General features: G+C 42.4%; 1 protein-coding gene across 1 annotated transcript in view; it reads right to left on the minus strand.

The window, feature by feature from the left end:
- Nucleotides 1–18,396, minus strand: part of lrp5 (low density lipoprotein receptor-related protein 5) — a 68,576-nt gene that overhangs the window by 3,250 nt on the left and 46,930 nt on the right. The window contains exons 12-26 of the mRNA XM_031285385.2: nucleotides 14,522–14,738; nucleotides 13,068–13,221; nucleotides 12,094–12,229; nucleotides 11,051–11,295; nucleotides 9,262–9,446; nucleotides 8,344–8,492; nucleotides 7,861–8,038; nucleotides 6,290–6,486; nucleotides 5,863–6,068; nucleotides 5,209–5,399; nucleotides 4,601–4,810; nucleotides 3,120–3,245; nucleotides 2,632–2,868; nucleotides 1,037–1,147; nucleotides 691–930 (exon numbers count right to left, since the gene is read on the minus strand). Coding sequence (XP_031141245.1) covers nucleotides 691–930; nucleotides 1,037–1,147; nucleotides 2,632–2,868; nucleotides 3,120–3,245; nucleotides 4,601–4,810; nucleotides 5,209–5,399; nucleotides 5,863–6,068; nucleotides 6,290–6,486; nucleotides 7,861–8,038; nucleotides 8,344–8,492; nucleotides 9,262–9,446; nucleotides 11,051–11,295; nucleotides 12,094–12,229; nucleotides 13,068–13,221; nucleotides 14,522–14,738 — 2,782 coding nt within the window. The remainder of the gene's footprint in view (nucleotides 1–690; nucleotides 931–1,036; nucleotides 1,148–2,631; nucleotides 2,869–3,119; nucleotides 3,246–4,600; nucleotides 4,811–5,208; nucleotides 5,400–5,862; nucleotides 6,069–6,289; nucleotides 6,487–7,860; nucleotides 8,039–8,343; nucleotides 8,493–9,261; nucleotides 9,447–11,050; nucleotides 11,296–12,093; nucleotides 12,230–13,067; nucleotides 13,222–14,521; nucleotides 14,739–18,396) is intronic.

Raw genomic sequence — 18,396 nt, forward strand, 5'->3', positions numbered from 1 at the left:
CTTAAAAAGTACAAGTACTATCCGATCGGAAAGCACCTATGGTCGCAGACTGGACGGGGTGGAGTCACGTGACTACACACGCAGCGGCCGTAATATGTTTTAAGGGGAAAGTACATTAACACACAGTGGGCGGCCGCGGAAATATTAATAGGATTAAAAGACCGAAATAACCGACTTGGTAAAATTACGTCGTTTATAGGCTCTGAATTTCGGTTACGATTATTTTTCGATTAATCATCCAGCCCTAATATATATATATATATATATATATAAAACCTCTTCAGAGTGTGCCAAAAAATCCTCAGTGCAGGAAAAACCCTGCAGATACTTGGTAGACACAGACTTATGTGGAACACCTGACAAACAAAATGTGACAATATGAATTTTTGGATGGAAACAAATCATGTTTCTGTTCTGCTAGTCAGAAAACAATTATAGAATCTATAATTATATCTGCATCTAATTATGGTGAATTTGTATATATGCATGTTTTTCCCTCCACCTTAAAGCCTCTTGACTCAAAGATTTGAAGATTTTAAGACATTACAATCAAGTATTTGAAACGCATGTGTAATTGTTTTCTTATTAACTATAATTCAACTAAATTGACTTTATTTGAACAGACTTCAACCAAAGATTCTCTATTACTAAAGAGCGCATTACACACTGCCAATGCCTGTCTGATCCTACCTTGGAAGGTGCCGTGCTGCGAGCTGCTGGGGGCGATGAAATTCAGCGGCACATGGGGTGTACCACTGATGTACTCGTGAGGGAACGTCCCACTGGGGCCCTTGTAGCGGCGACACACCACACGCTGGCAGACAAAGTAAGCTCCTGCGACCACAAAGACGAGCAGGATGATGGCGATGACTGGGCCGATGGTGTTGGGCCCGGTGTTAGGGATGCCACTGGAGGGGGGAGACACATACTCTGCACATGGAAAACAAACAGGAAACAGAGGATACAGAGTCAGGGACAGGCACTCAACCAGAGAAAATACATGTGTGCTTACTGTATCCTGTTTCAGTGTTTTTACCGCAGGCGAGCTCATCTGATCCGTCGGGACAGTCAGAGTAGTTGTCGCACTGTTGTTTCTTAGTGATGCACTGGTTGTCACCGCAGCGGAACTGGTTCGGAGGGCAGATGACTGCAGAAGAGCAAGAAACAGAGATGGACACTGAGACGGAGATCAACAACTATCCATTATACCCAGCAGTTAGCATAGACCTTCCGCGTAGAAAACTCCTGCGTCCCGTACAGTGGTGGAAGAGTTAATCAGATCCTTTACTTAGTGTTCATATTATGCTCATTTTCAGGTTAATAATTGTATTTAGAGGTTATATCAGAATAGGTTTATGTGGTTTCATTTTCAAAAAACACCATATTTTTGTTGTGCTGCACATTGCTGTAGCTCCTCTTTTCACCCTGTGTGTTGAGCTCTCTGTTTTAGCTACAGAGTGAGACCTCTCACTTCTGTTCCATCTTTGTTGGGAGTCGCACATGCTCAGTACCTAGGTAAGGACTACTAGCCAGTCAGAAGCAGAGTATGAGGCCGTGTCCTGACAGTAGCTAGGTAAGGACTACTAGCCAGTCAGAAGCAGAGTATGAGGGACTGCCCTCACAGTACCTAGGTAAGGACTACTAGCCAGTCAGAAGCAGAGTATGAGGCCGTGCCCTGACAGTACCTAGGTAAGGACTACTAGCCAGTCAGAAGCAGAGTATGAGGGCGTGCCATGCTAGCAGCTAGGTAAGGACTACTAGCCAGTCAGAAGCAGAGTATGAGGGAGTGCCCTGACAGTAGCTAGGTAAGGACTACTAGCCAGTCAGAAGCAGAGTCTGAGGGCGTGCCCTCACAGTACCTAGGTAAGGACTACTAGCCAGTCAGAAGCAGAGTATGAGGGCGTGCCCTGACAGTAGCTAGGTAAGGACTACTAGCCAGTCAGAAGCAGAGTATGAGGGCGTGCCATGCTAGCAGCTAGGCGAGCATTATAACGTGTGTTCCAAAGTGACCACGTTTGTCTCTGAAGTAAAGGCTGGACTACAATAGAGCTGTTTGGAGCAGTTTGTGAACAGTGTTTTCTGTTGGAGATGGTAAGTCCCTTTGGGGGGGACTTTGGGCTTTTTCACTTTGTAAACCTATAATGTGCACAAAAAGATATATAATACAAGGAAAGGGAAAAAGCCAAAAAGCATAATATGAGTACTTTAAGTAAAAGTAATAATACCACACTGTAAAAATGCTCTGTTACAAGTGAAAGTTCTGCATTGAAAATGTTATACAAGTAAAAGTATGTAAGTATCATCAGGAAAATGTACTTAAAGTATTAAAAGTAAAGAAGAATCCTCCCATTTTAGAAAGTGTGAAGGATCCAAACAGTTGTGTGTTTAATGGTCTAATCATCTCAGCTGGACTTGTAGCCGTTATATTGTTGTTTAGTTTACTTTCTGTACACTTCCTTTATATAAGTGATGTGTGGGTTAAGAGGCTGCTGAATGTGTTGCATGGACACTTTTACTGGATAAAATCCATTAGGAGGGTGTCTTCAGGAACACTTAGCTGATTCTGAACTGTAGTTCTAGCAGCTGAAAAGCTCCACGTTAACTGAGCTGATATTTTCAGTGTGAACCTACTTTCACAGTCCTGCTCATCAGAGTGATCGGCGCAGTCCGGTTCCCCGTTGCAGCGCCGCTGGGCATCAATGCAGCCTCCTTTATCACACTGGAACTGGGCGGCGGAGCAAACAGGGCAGTTCTCCTCGTCGCTGCTGTCGTCACACTCGGGGAAGCCGTCGCAGCGCCAGGCCATGGGAATGCAGTCGATCTCACCGGTGGAGCAGGTGAACTGCTCGGTGGAGCAGGTGGGAGGCTCTGACGGAGAGAGAGAGAGAGAGAGAGAGAGAGAGAGAGAGAGAGAGAGAGAGAGAGAGAGAGAGAGAGAGAGAGAGAGAGAGGAGGCAATATGTTTGTAGTTAGTTTGTAGTTTATTTTGAACATGTAAAAAAAAAAAAAAATATATATATATATATTCACGTGCGTGCGTGTGTGCGTGTTTCAGCCTGCTCCACATTCAAATGAATGGGGGGCAACTTTGGGTCTGACTGGTGTGGTTTGCTGTTTACCTCCGCAGTGTAGCAGGTCCTGCAGTAACACCAGGTGCATGGGGCAGGAGCAGCGGGGGGTGCCGTCTCCCTTAGCAATGCAGATGTGGGAACAGCCCCCGTTGTCGCGGGAACAGGGGTGGGATGCTGGAGAGAGGAAACAGTCATTACAAACCATCCTGCCAGACCACTACATCAACAAAGCCCTACTGATATAGTATGAATATATGGCAGAAACTAAGGCAGAAGTCATCATATTCAAAAACAGAACATTGCTAAATTCCCTACCTATTTTATACCTTTTCTAGCGCTGTCAGTTAAACCCATTTTAACAGCGTCAATTTTTTTATCGCGAGATTAATGTTCTTTTTGGCCTAGCAAACTTTGTAGTTTTTTCACATGCTGTTGCAACAACTAGTAACGTTAGAAAAACTACAACACCACACCGGACCTAGCTAGACCGGAAACAGAACAACAGGCACGCCGTGCACACTTGTTTGGGCTTGCAAGCCGGCCAAAGAGTAGTAGGCGATGGCGAGCACGAGACGCCGAAATGGATGCCAATAAGATTCTGAATGGAAAGTTTACTTTTAAAAAGTTGCCAAATGGTTCCATTGACAAGACCAAAGTGATCTGTGTGTTTTGTTGTTGTGAACTGAGCTATCATCACAGCACGTCCAGTCTGAAATACCAATTGATGGCCAAGCACACAGCTGATGGCCAAGCACACAGCTGATGCCAATTCTCCCCCCCCCCCCTTTGTCAAAGCCAGGCGACCAACGCACAAAGCAAGCCAATCCACTTTTCCTTATTGATAAGAGCATTAAATGAGAAAAAATATTGAACAAAAATAAATCTAGGGACATTTAGAATAGATACAAATGTGTGATTAATTGCGATTAATTGCGATTAATTGCGAGTTAACTATGACATTAATGCGATTAATCGCGACTAAATATTTGAATCGTTTGACAGCACTAACCTTTTCTCGTTGAACTGAATTCTCTATTCAAGTCACTCAGACAAAGTTTTAAGCTTTTGGAAACAAGAGCTTTTTTCCCCCAAAAATCCTCTGACTGAATATAATTGTATTTGTGTATACATGTACCCATTTTTTATTGATGTATTTATTACATTTTAAATGTAATGTATCCTTAATGTCAATGTCATTATTTGTATTTGTATAGCACCTTTCATTACACGTAAACCCAAAGTGCTTTACACTAAAAACAGCATACACATTTAAAACAAAGCATGAATAGAAATATATATATATATATATATATATATATATATATATATATATATATATATATATATAAGAATACAATCAACAAAAACAAACAAAACATACAAGTGCGACCACACACACACACACACACACACACACACACACACACACACGCACAAACACTTCATTCATCATGTATGATATATATACAACGTTGTTTTTTTGCCACTGTATCTTTGAATAATGCATTATTTGAGGCAGAGGTGCGTACCAAACTCCTGGGGGTCCATCTCTTCCACAGCGTGGATGGAGGTCAGGTATGATATCCGTCCCTGTATGCGCGTGCGTCCGTCTCCAGTCAGTTTGTCCACCCTCTCGATCATCTGCTGCTGCCGGTCGATCCAGTACAGATGCTCCCCCAGAATGGTCAGCCCCATGGGCTGCAGAATGTTGGAGTCCTGGAGGACAATGCGATTGGCTCCTGGGGGAGGGGGAACGATGTCATAAGAATATGAAAGTAATACTGTATATCCAGGCCAATTCAGGCTACATCTCCCTGTTACGTTTTGGTTTAAAAAGAAATATCTTCTGCTACGTTTCCCCCTCTCATTCCCCCTGCTCTGGTGTTTCCCCCTCTCATTCCCCCTGCTTTGGTGTCTCCAACAACTAACAATTTAAATAATAATATAAAAATACAGTCTGACCAATAATCACTTATATAATTACAATTTGGCACATCTAAACAAAATCAACAATTACCATTCATACGCCTTAAGACCTTAGCTAATGTCGGCAATTAATTGCGGTTAAACAAAGACACCGTGATTATGTAAAGAAATTGACAATTAGACAGTTATGTAATAACTGTTACAGGCCTACCTGTCAGGTCACTGCTCTCGATGCGTTTGAGGTCGGCGTCGACCCAGAACAGTTTTCCCAGTTTGTTGTCCAGAGCCAGAGCCACAGGTCGGATCAGACCCGTGGTGAACAGAGACTCCCTCTCCGTCCCGTCCAGACTGGCTCCTTCGATCTTAGCTGAGCGCTCCTGCACCGTGGTGAAGTACATGTACCTGCAGGGAGACACACATTTATCTACTGTAGGACACTGTGCACACAGAGTACAACATGTTGATGTAACCAGTGGTGGAATGTAACTAAGTACATTTACTCCAGTACTGTACTTAAGTCCAGATGTTGAGGTACTTGTACTTTACTTGAGTCTTTTTCTTTTTATGCCACTTTCTACTTCTACTCCGCTACATTTCAGAGAGAAAAATTGTACATTTTACTCCACTACATTCATCTGTTACAGCTTTAGTTACTAGTTACTTTACACATTAAGATTTCTGCACATCAAACATGTAGTTTATAAAACCTTTAATTCTAAAGTAAACTAACCAACAATATATCGGCTACAAGTCCAGCTGAGATGATTAGACCATTAAACTCACAACTGGTTGGATCCTTTACGCTTTCTAGAGTGTACTGTGTAACCAAGCATTGCTTCTGTGGAACTAATGACAATGAGCTCACCCTTTCTCCGCGTTGACCACGATGGCCCGCGGCTTGTCGCTATCGTCCTTCAGGACCACGCCCACAGTGTGTCCGTCCATCTGCTGGACGTTGATGGTGTTGGTGGTCTCGCAGGTCCAGTAGACGTGGCGGCTGTAGGGGTCCAGGCTCAGGTCGTGGAGCTGGTTGTCCGCTGGCTGAGCGCCGCTGCTCCCGATCATGGAGGACTATAGGCACAAACAGCAAGATCATCACTTTTATATTCACACTGCTCTCCGTCCTACTGCTACAGCAGATCCACCAATCCGCAGCCAGCTACAGGATTTATCTTTAATACAGCTGTACAGGGTTAGGATGGATCATCCTCATGGATGATGGACTGGTTTAATGTTAGTTTGATAGTATGTTTCACAGAGAAACACCTATCAGCATCCATTCAGAGTGTTACCATGGCTCCATCGTCTCTGGCCCTGCGGATGTTCTGCCGTCCATCCAGCCAGTAGACCAGCCGGTCCAGCGGGTCGTAGCTGACAGCCCGGACGTTCCTCAGGACGTGGATGGGCAGGATGATGTCAGGACTCTGCTCTCCCAACACCATCCTGCTGATACTCGCCTTCTGACTGAAGAGCAGGAAACTGGAGGGAGCTGCAGGCAGAGAGGCACAGAGGCTGGGTGAAGGAGTGAGCATGCTGAGCGGACACAGTGTGAAATTCAAACATGTAGGGTATTGACAAATGAGCTCAAACATTCAATACCCAATTTCAATATCTAAGGAGTAAATCTCATCAGAGTCAGTGAGCCAATCAGCACGCAGCATGCTTCTACTAAGATCTAATAATGTCTATGATTGGCTGTCTAACGTTACACGTCGTAGAGACACGCAGGAAAAACTCTACGTTGAAGCTGGAATATAAAATAAAAGATTTGTGACGTAATGTGTAATGTTTTTATTATTTTTCAATTTATTTTTGTTTTATAAAATATATATATTAGGTATTGGAGTATTGTTTAGGAACTAGTATCAAAGTCACAGTATTGTGTGTGTCTATATATATATATATATATATATATATATATATATATATATATATATATTAGGGCTGTCAATCAATTAAAAAAATGTATCTAATTAATTACATACTCTGTGATTAATTAATCTAAATTAATCGCATACATAATTTTTGCCCGGTGCCTTAACCGATACTTTTTAAAAAAGTTAAAAAGAAAAAAAAAGAAGGGTACTAAACAACAGTTGGTGACATTAAAGAAGGCTTGTTTATTGCTAAGGCCATATGGTCAAAATTAAATGATTTAATAATAATGTAATAACTATAACAATAACTTATTTCACTAGTAAATTGCTGTTGAATGAGAAAAACAACAACCAGATGGGAAAAGAGCCTTTAACAACAACTTTGAATGCACCACGAGGCTGTAGGTTACCAGTTTCATTGAACGCACCGTCTGTGTTTTTCCGACAACGGTAGCGGCACATTGCATCCCGGTGTTGAATCTTCACACTTTACACCGTTCAGCGTTAGCTGTCAGCATTGTAACCGTGTTTAATCCAGCTACTAGCTAGCGGTAGGCTAACGTTAGCTGCTGCGATGTTTGTGTTTCCTGTATCGTCTGTTTCAGAGCATCCGAGAGAAGCGCAGACATATCAGTTGCACCGAAATGAGGCGCCGAAATCTGCGTTGCTATTCGGTCTGGTAGATGCAGGTCATAAAGGCACCTGTGCCATATTAGCACCGGATTTCGGTACCCAACCCTATTCAGGAAGAACATTTTTATAAGTAAATGATCCAGGCAGCACATTCTCGTCTCCCTCCTTCATCGACACTGAAAAGTATAAGAGTATGATATGAGCTCTTTAAATACCAGCTTTTATTTTAGAACAGCAGCACTGTATTTTACTGCCTTGTTCAAGGACCCCTGAACTAGACTTATTGAAGGAGAATATGTTTCCCAGCCAGTCCTGGAATTCCCAGACACACTGGTGTCTCTCTGTGTACTTACAGCTGCAGTTTCGTCCATCAGGGTTCAGAGTGTAGTGGGAGGCACAGCGGCACTGGGCCCCAGCGGGCGTGGCCAGGCACAGATGGGCACAGTTGCCGTTGTTATGGGAGCACTCGTTGGTTCCTTCCTGACGGGACGAGTGGAACACCAGGATGTCCAGCATCAGCTCCAGCTGGCCCTGGGGACACAGTGACGTCACAGCAGCAAAGCTCAGTATCTCTGGACTGAATGTATTGTGACTGATTGATATTTTTGATAACTCCACTTAAAAACCAAAATGTAGCGGTGGAGATGTAGCCTAAGGCTGTAAACAGGCTCTTACGGGGACAGCATTTCTTTTGATGTAGTCGGGGGCTAGACCCTGATGAGCTTTAAAAATGATCAGTAATATTTTGAAATCCTCTCAAAAGCGAATGAATGAAAGTCTCTATAACAGTACAAAAATAGCTGACACTTGACCCATAACTGAAGCTGGTTCCATACCTGCAGCACCACAGTGCGGTTGAGTCCGCTACGTTTGTCTGCCCGTTCAATGCTGCGCAGGTTGAAATCCGTCCAGTAGATGAAATCTCGGTACTGAGTCAGACCGAAGGGGTGAGGGAGGTCGTCCACTATGATCTCCCTCTGGAGGCCTGCACGAGACATGACAACATCTGTAATGTTACACCTGCTCTTCATCCTGCCATCAACCACAACCATGTCATCATCCAACTGGGGACAAAACTGCAATCATCAGATCTGAGAAAAGTCATTTAGTTAGTTTTGATTCTCACATTGAACTTACATTCATTTGGCTTAGGTGCTGCACCTAAGCCTTATAATGTAGGGAAAGCCCTGTCATTGAAGCCTGAAATTAATTTGTCAGTGTCAAAAACATCCTAGAAATAAGTGGTACTTATAATACAGTAGTTTGGGATGTAGAAGGCAGCATATGTAGTGCAGAGAGAGGCAGGTGTGAGTTGGCCTGATGGTGGCACTAGAGTCAAGGTCATAAAGTCTCCTAAATCAATATGTTTCTTATCTCATTTGGTGTGAGAATGTGAACAGCAAATCTCATGCAAATCAATTAGTTTTAGAGATAAGACTGGCAAAGACAAACAAACAAATAATGAGACGAGGCAGTAAATAACCTGCACTTAAAAGGTAAGAAATATGGTTAGAAAGTCTTGAGAATGCTTTAGTTTCAGTTCTGGTCATGTTGTATGTTCTGATCTTTTTAAGATGTCAATTCAAAGTGTGCAGAGAGAACATTACTTTACTTTATAATGTAGGTTTAAATGTTCTATCTACAAAGAGATGAGCCATATGCCTGTCACAGATGCACAAAGAATATTAGGATGCCTTTGGGTGTTGGCATGGTAACTGCCTGGTTGAAAAGTGTGTTGCTGAGTGTGTCCAAACCTTGCATGTTGGTGCTTTCTATCATGCATGTGTCCAGGTCAGTCCAGTAGAGCCGATGGTCTACGTAGTCGATGGTCAGTCCGTTGGCCCGGCCCACTTTATCCACCAGGGTGGTGATGGTGCTGCCGTCCATGTAGGCTCTGGCTATACGAGGCCGACCCCCCCACTCTGTCCAGAACATGTAGCTGTGGAGACAAAACACAGTTTCAACCTGGGGCACATGCGGAAGCTGTCCATCTCTGTATGTCAAAGAGTTACCGTGGCTTTCCTTTTTTTTCTCTGATACAATGGATCATATACTATAGAATAGGAATCTGTTTCCACTTTGTTCCATTTGTTTTGTCAAGTTCTGTGAAAGAAAACAACTTTGTTGTTGTCTTTATTAACGTGTGAGCACGAGTGTGTGATCATAAAATAACATCAGACGCCTTCAGGCACACGTGTAGACAGCTCTGCACCATGACATCATCAAGATACCACCAAGTGAGTGACATGTGTTAGGATGTTTGACCGGCTGGCACAGGAACCTAACACACATACACACTCTCTGCCAGTGTAATAACTAAGCCTTGAATATAACCATCCAAGCAAAACAAATTTGAAGCATGGACACAAAGACAGACACACACACATACACATACACACACACACACACACACAGGTAAATCAGTGAGTGTCTCGGTTGGTTTGATTAGGGTTAAACGTGGCGGTAACAGCATCCTCCCTCTCTCAGCTGGAGGTTATGGGGCAAAGAGGCGGCCCGCTGGCTGTTGTACCTACATACCAACGCGATGACATCGCTCCACTCTCACTACCTCAGACAGTGAGGAGACACGCTACATGAGGTCATTGGCACCAACTCATACCCTTGAAAGTCACAGACCTCCAGCATAACACAGGTGTCTGACACTGACTCACTTCTAAACTGTTCTTATCCAACGCTGAGCTGTTTGAAGCCACAGCTTTGTCCTGAGATAGATAGATAGATAGATAGATAGATAGATAGACAGACAGACAGACTAATAGATAGATAGATAGATAGATAGATAGATAGACAGACAGACAGACAGACAGACAGACAGACAGACAGACAGACAGACAGATAGATAGATAGACAGATAGACAGACAGACAGACAGACAGACAGACAGACAGACAGACAGACAGACAGACAGATAGATAGTTAGACAGACAGACAGACAGACAGACAGACAGACAGATAGATAGATAGATAGATAGATAGATAGATAGATAGATAGATAGATAGATAGATAGATAGATAGACAGACAGACAGACTAATAGATAGATAGATAGATAGATAGATAGATAGATAGATAGATAGATAGACAGACAGACAGACAGACAGACAGACAGACAGACAGACAGATAGATAGATAGACAGATAGACAGACAGACAGACAGACAGACAGACAGACAGACAGACAGATAGATAGTTAGACAGACAGACAGACAGACAGACAGACAGACAGACAGACAGACAGATAGATAGATAGATAGATAGATTGATAGATAGATAGATAGATAGATAGATAGATAGATAGATAGATAGATAGACAGACAGACAGACAGACAGATAGATAAAACAAAACTCTTACTGTAGCGGAACTGTGCCATACACTCTACCTCATACACTTGTCCATGTTAGAAGTTGAAAAATGTAAAAACTATATGAGGGAAGTCAAATGACCAGGATGTAGATCTTGCACAATTTAGCAAAGTTTACTAATAAAGCCACCAGCTTTTTCAATGTTGCATTTGTCATTCCTACCCATTGGCCGGGTCCAGTGCAAGTGAGCGCGGGTTGTCCAGTGAGCGCGGGTTTTCCAGATCCTTACAGACCAGAACCTGCCGGTACTGGCCGTCCAGCCGGGCCACCTCGATGCGGTTGGTGCCTGTATCGGCCCAGTAGATGTTACGCCCCATCCAGTCAACTGCCATGCCTTCTGGGTAGTCCAGCCCGAACTCTATGACATGCTCGACAGAGCTGCCATTCATGTACGCTCTGCTGATCGTCTGGGGAGGAAGAGACAGAGTCCAATTCAAAGTCATGAAATTACCAAAATTCTAAATGAGGAATAAATACACTGTCCATTAAGGTCAGGAAAAAATAAACACATGTTTTCTGACTGAGTTACGTACCATACTTATTATTATAGAAATACTACCCTGCTCATTTCATAAATCAAATAGTGTTTGCTCAAACTTCAGTACATGTGTACAGCCCAGCCTAGAGCTGTAATCGGGCCTTAAAAGTTCGGCCCGACAAGGCCCGAGCCCGACAGAATTCGGCCCGAGCCCGACCAGTACATTTTGATTGACAGCTTTTTAAAAGCCCGAACCCGTTTACAGCCCGACTGTACAAAAGGCCGTCTATCAGCAGTGATTAGAGCGCATGTCGGAAAATAGCTCTTCACACCGCAAGCGGGCACACGCACCTCTCGGCGGAAAAGGGAGAGAAAGAAAAAAGAGACTGCGCCGCACGCACACAGCTGTTTTCCGTCAAGAATGAGTAATTTATACATTTTTTAACATAATTTATTCATGACTAACGGAGGCTATCGGCCAGTTGGAAGTTGGAACAAAGAAATAAAATAAGTCCTCCAGAAGCCAGCCTCTGTTTCACCTCCTCAGCATCCATTTACACGCCAATCGAAACGCTTCACCTGACCGCTCGTTTACTGCGCAACCAGGAGCGCAAGCCCGAGCCCGGCCCGAGCCCGCGTAACATGATAGAAATTAAGACCGAACCCGACGGAACCCATCGGGTCCCGTCGGGTTCGGGCAAAGATCTTCAGCTCTAGCCCAGCCCACCTTGGCCTGTATGTCTGTCCAGTAGATTCTCCTCTCAGAGACATCGAAGTCGAGAGCGGACGCCTCTTTAACTCCAGTCAGAGGGATGGCCACGTCGTTGCTGTTGGTACCCAAAGAGATACTCCTGATGTTGTCCCTGAGGAAAAATTGAATTTTGCAAATTGAATGCAAGTTAGAATCCTCACTAGTCTGAAACAACAGAAGTACATTTCCAGGAAAATTGCCACATCCCTCACCCTACACTCAAACTGAAAATGTCAAGTTTTGAAGAAGATGTGGATGGTGCAACAAGACAGGCCTGCTCTGTTCTTTCGGGGAATGATTGTAAAGATTTACAAAGAATATGTTTACGGCAGTTCCTCCCTAACTGGGACGTTTTGGGACTGACTGGTGGGATTGCTGTGGTCAGTTTTCACACACATGTATTGCTGTTCAGAGTCACTGACAGGCTTCGAGAAACTATGCTTCACTGCTATCCCAGACTGACCTTTCACCAAGTGCTTTTGTCCTGATGTTATGTTTGATGAATTGAAGAGTAGCAGCGGCTGCTAAGACTCTCTTTTTTTCCTCTCCTTCTATTCTAGATTGGTGTTTTCCTTTTTTTCTTTTTTTTTTCTCTTTACTTTCTCTGTTCAAATTTACAGTAGGTATGTGTATATAATTATTCTTTTTTTGTACTATCATGCCTATCATTGTCCTTTATATATATATATATATATATATATATATATATATATATATATATATATATATATATATGTACTCCTTCAGAATTAACTCACGCTTCTTACCTGCTTTCAGTTTCATACTACCAAACTTTGGTCTTTGTTTCATCTAAAAGGGAATTGGTTTGTATGTACCATTTGAAATGTCATTTGTAATGCCATTTGTATGTCCCTGTTAAACTTAGTAAAAGAAGTGTGTGTGTGTGTGGGGGGGGGGGGGGGGGTAGAGTCATTGACAGGCAAGCGTACCTGTTGGTGAAGAGCAGGAAGGCCTCAGGCACCACACAGGTCTGCAGGTCTGAGAGGAGCTCCATCCCCATGGGACAGGCACAGCTGACAGCCTGCCGACACCAGAAGCACAGGTGGCTGCATCCACCATTATCCAGCGCACAGCCATTTGTACCTGGAACCAAAGTTTAAACATTTATTTCACACAGCATTTTACATCATTCATCCATAAAAATGACGTCACCACGGCTGTTGTTTCCAGCGCAAAGGCGCTGCAAGTTGTCGCGCTGCGAGGTCGTGCACCTCGTCTTTGTAACTCGCCATGCGCTGCGCTTTCAGTTCTAAATGGTTGGCTGGGAAGAGCAGGTTCGCCTCTACAAACATCTGTATGATTCTTCATGTACAGACCACAAGGAGTCAAACAGCCTTAAATAATTGGTCAAAGAGAGACACCAAAAGAAAAACCATTTTACTGGAAAAACATGAGAAATTGTTTCTGTCAAAGCTAAAAAAAAATGGTGTTCCTAACAGTGTCAGAAACAGACAGTAGTTAAACGATACTAATGTCACGTTAATAATTAGAGTAGATAAATGCAATGTTTGGTGGTACGTCTGTGTTTAACATGGATGTGTTTACTTGTGTTGCCAGGCAGCCTGCTTTCCTTAACTTCCGCTCTCTTCTTCTCTACTACTTCTTGCTAATTCACAGATTATTGTGTCTGCACGCCCTCTGGTGTTTCAGAGAATACGGCAACGAACAATGCGTTGAGTATAAACGTCTTCGTGCATGCTCGTAGATGGCGCGCCCTATATGGAGGCCTGCCGCAACCTAGTCGCCGGCCAGTATAATGCCTCAGTCACATTAGCTACAAGAGACAGCGACAAAGCGACAGGCTGCCATTCATTTTCAATGGGAGTGGCTGTTTATGCAAATGCTGAGAGATGCGACAAAGCGACTGCCAGTCGGAGCGAAGGCAGCGTGAGGGCAGCGTGACGTATGTACGTTGGTTGCTCGAGTCGAAGAAAATCATTCAAGATGGCGGAAGCGCTTCAGGACATCGTATTTCTGTATATATCTGATATGTTTGGCATTTTATCTCATATATTTTGTTACCCCTATCGAGAAATAAATACTTAACATCGTTCTTGTGACTTGACAATACCTCTGAAGTGACTTGTAAGACCTCTTGCAGATACTAGGCAATAGCATGCTACTATCGACACAGAAGCGTCACTGTATCAAACATTCACAGAAACATATCGATCAAACTTTAGTTCTGTAAAGCTGTGAGAAAATGGAGGAAAAACTTATTTTAGTGGTGTCCACGTTCTCGGTCCAGTACATTTTAACCTTAGATTCGTACAGAGACATTAACATTAAAAACGATGCATGGAGGAGAGTCTCATAAGGTAGCACCAGAGAATTTCTGTTTACTTTTGCCAAGCAACCAGGAGTAGGGTCACTGAAGCTTTACCGTAAGTCTCCGTCACTTTAGTGGCCTTCAGCCCCATTAAATCCGGCAGCTGGTCGATGATGATCTCCCGTACAGCCGTGGCTTTGTGGACCCTCTCGATGCTGCGTCTCTGCCAGTCGGTCCAGTAGATGTAATCCCCCAGCAGAGTAAAACCAAAGATATGAGGCAGCTTGTCCTCCAGCAGAGTCTGTCTGTTACTGCCGTCCACGTTTATCACCTGAGACAGGAACACAAAGACCAGAGACTTTAGAGTTTTTCCAAGTCTGGAGCGCACATTTATTTTCTCAGGTTTTTCATGATACCTCTGTTTTTTGTATTTTACTACATTGTTGTTCTTGATTTTTATCTGCTGTTTTTCTGGAAAGCACTTTGTGACCTTGTTAAGAAAAGTGCTATAGAAATAAAGTTTATTATTATTATTATTATTATTATTATTATAGAAAAGCTAATTCGTACAGACTTATATTCAAACTGCCAGCTAAGATAAGATAAGATAAAATAAGATAAGACAGACTTTATTAATCCCAAACTGGGGAAATCCCATTGTTACAGCAGCTCAAAAAAATTCACACACATTAGAATAAGACAAATACACATCAAATAGACACAGGGAAAATATACAAAAAGTATTATTAGAAATAGAAAAAACAGAAGAAGAGTAATAATAATAATAGTAATATGTACACTATTAACACCGTTATTATAAACAGACAAAAGAAGACAAAAAATACATATACAGATATAAAGGTTGAGATAAGATGTGGATTAATAGAATGGTATATTGCACAGTAGGAGGTGACACAGAGTAATACATAAATACATTTGCATAGTGCAGAATATTGTCAAGCTATAGTAGAATACAATCGTTAGATTTTATAACTTTAGGGAGAAAAGAAAAAAAACACTTCCTCTAATGTCCCAAAGACACCAAATCCAGCAGCTGACCCTGACCTTTGACCTCCCACTTCCATCCAGAGAGTAACAGGAGAGCTGCTGTGACACAGAGGTGGAAGGGAAGAAGCTGGGAGCGTGTTGGGAAGGGAAGAGAAGAGCTGGAGGAAACAGGATGGAGGGAAAAGGCGAAACATGGGAATGTCCACAGGAAGTTACGTGTCCAAATGTGAACAGGAATAACTGTCTACAGAGCAGGACAAAATAATGGAAACACCAGCTGAAAAGTGATTTTCAGCTGGAAGGGGAATTCCACCCACTGTAACATTACAGTATTCCTTTCATTGCAAGTTGAACCTGACTCATCTGCAACACATCCCTGGTCTTTATCTCTCTTTTCTACAGGGAAATGGGACTGGATATAAAGAGGAAAGACCTGAACCGGACTATTCGATAGAAAATTGAGTTTGTTCAGGGTGTTACAGTAATGGAAATGAGTTTTTGTTACCTTATTTGACAGAAATCTATGCATTTTGCTGCTATTTCTGCCAATTTGATAAACAAAAATGTACATTATGCTGCAGGGGTTCCTGCAGGTTTCAACAAGTCAAATTTAAAACTTTATGAATTAAATTTAAGACCTATATCACAACATAAAAAATATTTAAGACCTAGAATACAATACTTCAGAAAAGACTTTTCAAGGCCTAACATTTTGATTTTGAAATTTAAGACTTTTTAAAAACCTGTGGAAAACCTAAAATGAAACCCCAAATAACAAAACTGGTTAAAAAAAATAATATTAATATTTTTTTTTAAATCACCGGGAGAGTCTGGTACAGCCTGACTCTGGAGATAAAATTAAGATTAGCTCTCAAATTTTATTTTATATTTATAATTGATGTTCTTGTTCAACAGTTGTTTAGTAAATTAAACTGCTCTTGAACACATTTAGAGAGGATTTGAATTGCTTTTTTTATTCTCAATTCTTATCATTTTGGTGCTGGTGATTTTCCTTTGGGGCTGGCTAAAACCTCTTTGGGGGGGCGCCAGAACATTCCTCTACGCAGGAAAACCCCTGGTGTTTTAATGTATCCATCTGAATGGAAAGTGAGGAGGACCCAGAGGGGGCGACATTCAGCCCTCTGATGACAGAGAGCTCCACACACTGCAAGAAGACTGTGTTCTATATTATCTTTGGGTTCTTAAAATAATGTTTGTTATAATGGAATATGGCAGCAAGCGAGTGGGCACGTGGATGACATTTCATGCAGCTCACGCAAAACCAGAAGATAAACATCAGAGGGTGAAGAAGAAGAAGAAGGGTGATTTACACAAAGTAGGGCTGGGTAACGTACCGATAACAATACTGTGACTTGGATTCGGTTCCTGAATGATTTTTTTTCAATACCAATTTTATAAAAATCCATTTTAACCAACTACGTGAGCCGTCTCTGTGTAGCATAGAGTTTTTCCTGCGTGTCTCTACAACATGTAACGTTAGACAGCCAATCACAGACATTATTAGATCTTGGTAGAAGCATGCTGCGTGCTGATTGGCTCAATGACTCTGATGAGATTTACTCCTTAGGTATTGAAATTGTGTATTGAATGACGAGGCATTTTACTAAGGAGGCGATTCAGTCGGTGCCTAAAAAGTATCAAATTCGGTACCCGGCCCTAACGCAAAGACGGCAACAAAAACGTCTAACTGGAGAGACAAGGAGATTCAGGAACTTCTGTCGGTAAGGGCCGACGCCGAAATCTGAAGTATTGTTCTTCTTCCGAAGAAATGTGTCTTCATTTGCTTGCGTTTTGTCTTTTTTGCATGCGCTGAGCTCTCAAGGCCCCCGAGAGAAAATGAAGAGAACAACTTCACCACTGTGAAAGCACACACGGCAAAACACAAGCACATTTAGAAATCCACCCATTTGACATCACAACAAAGGCATTTCTGCAAAATCAGTTGTGAACAGTTAGACTTGAGATATGGAGGGCGGACTTTAAAGAGGACATTTCAGAAAACGTATGGAAAAAAAAAAAACGTGTGTGTGTGTGTGTGGGGGGGGGGTGGGGGGGGGGGGTTGTTTTAGATTGTAACTTACTGCAATGAAAAATGAATAAAAACGTTTAAAAAAAAAGATCTTCTTTTGTGAGTTACAACACAAAAGAAGTTCCCAGGGGAATGAAAAAGTCAGACACCTAGAGCTGAGACAATCAGTCGGTTAATCAGTTAGAAAATGAATGGGCAACTTTTTTTTATAATCAATTACTGTTTTGAAAGCAAATATGTCAAACTTCCTCATGTTTCTTATATTCGTAAATCCACTTTTTTTCCTGGTCTTACATCGCAGTAAATGTATGCTTGAGTTTCTGAGTATTGTGCATTCCGATACAGCTGGAGTCAGCAGTTAGAAACCAAATGGTGGACCAGAAGATGTCTTAGTATCTGGCAGAAATGGGGATTAAACACAAATAAGATTCTAAAAAAATAAAGTGTCACGATGCACAAAGTGGAGAAGACTGAAATCCCCCGTAGTTTTGGCAGGTTCGTGGATCCAACAAAACCATTACCGCTTGCTTCACTCACATTCCTGACAGCCCAGGACAATGGCATACATACAGTATGTGCTGTTAATCAAACACAGTGGGAACACACAGAGGAAGCTACTAGCCTTCACCAGGTTAACACAAGGACTAATGCAAACTCCTTCCACAGCCTCGTCAGCTATCAGATCTAAGGAGCATTCACCCTAGATGAGAAGTAGAGCTGAGCCTGTCTCCTGCTGTCCTTTCTCTAAGAAACTCTTACTTACTTACTGCAGTTAAATCATCATTAACATTGTCAGTAACAGATGGAGACACAACGTGGTGTCCACCAGAAATGTCCACGTTGATTACACATGGCATTAATACATACAGAAATGCAAAACACAATTTCTTACAACTTGAATCTCTGTTGTGTGTGTGTGTGTGTGTGTGTG

This window comes from Sander lucioperca, chromosome 7, assembly GCF_008315115.2.
Source record: "Sander lucioperca isolate FBNREF2018 chromosome 7, SLUC_FBN_1.2, whole genome shotgun sequence".
Classification (NCBI taxonomy): Eukaryota; Metazoa; Chordata; class Actinopteri; order Perciformes; family Percidae; genus Sander; species Sander lucioperca.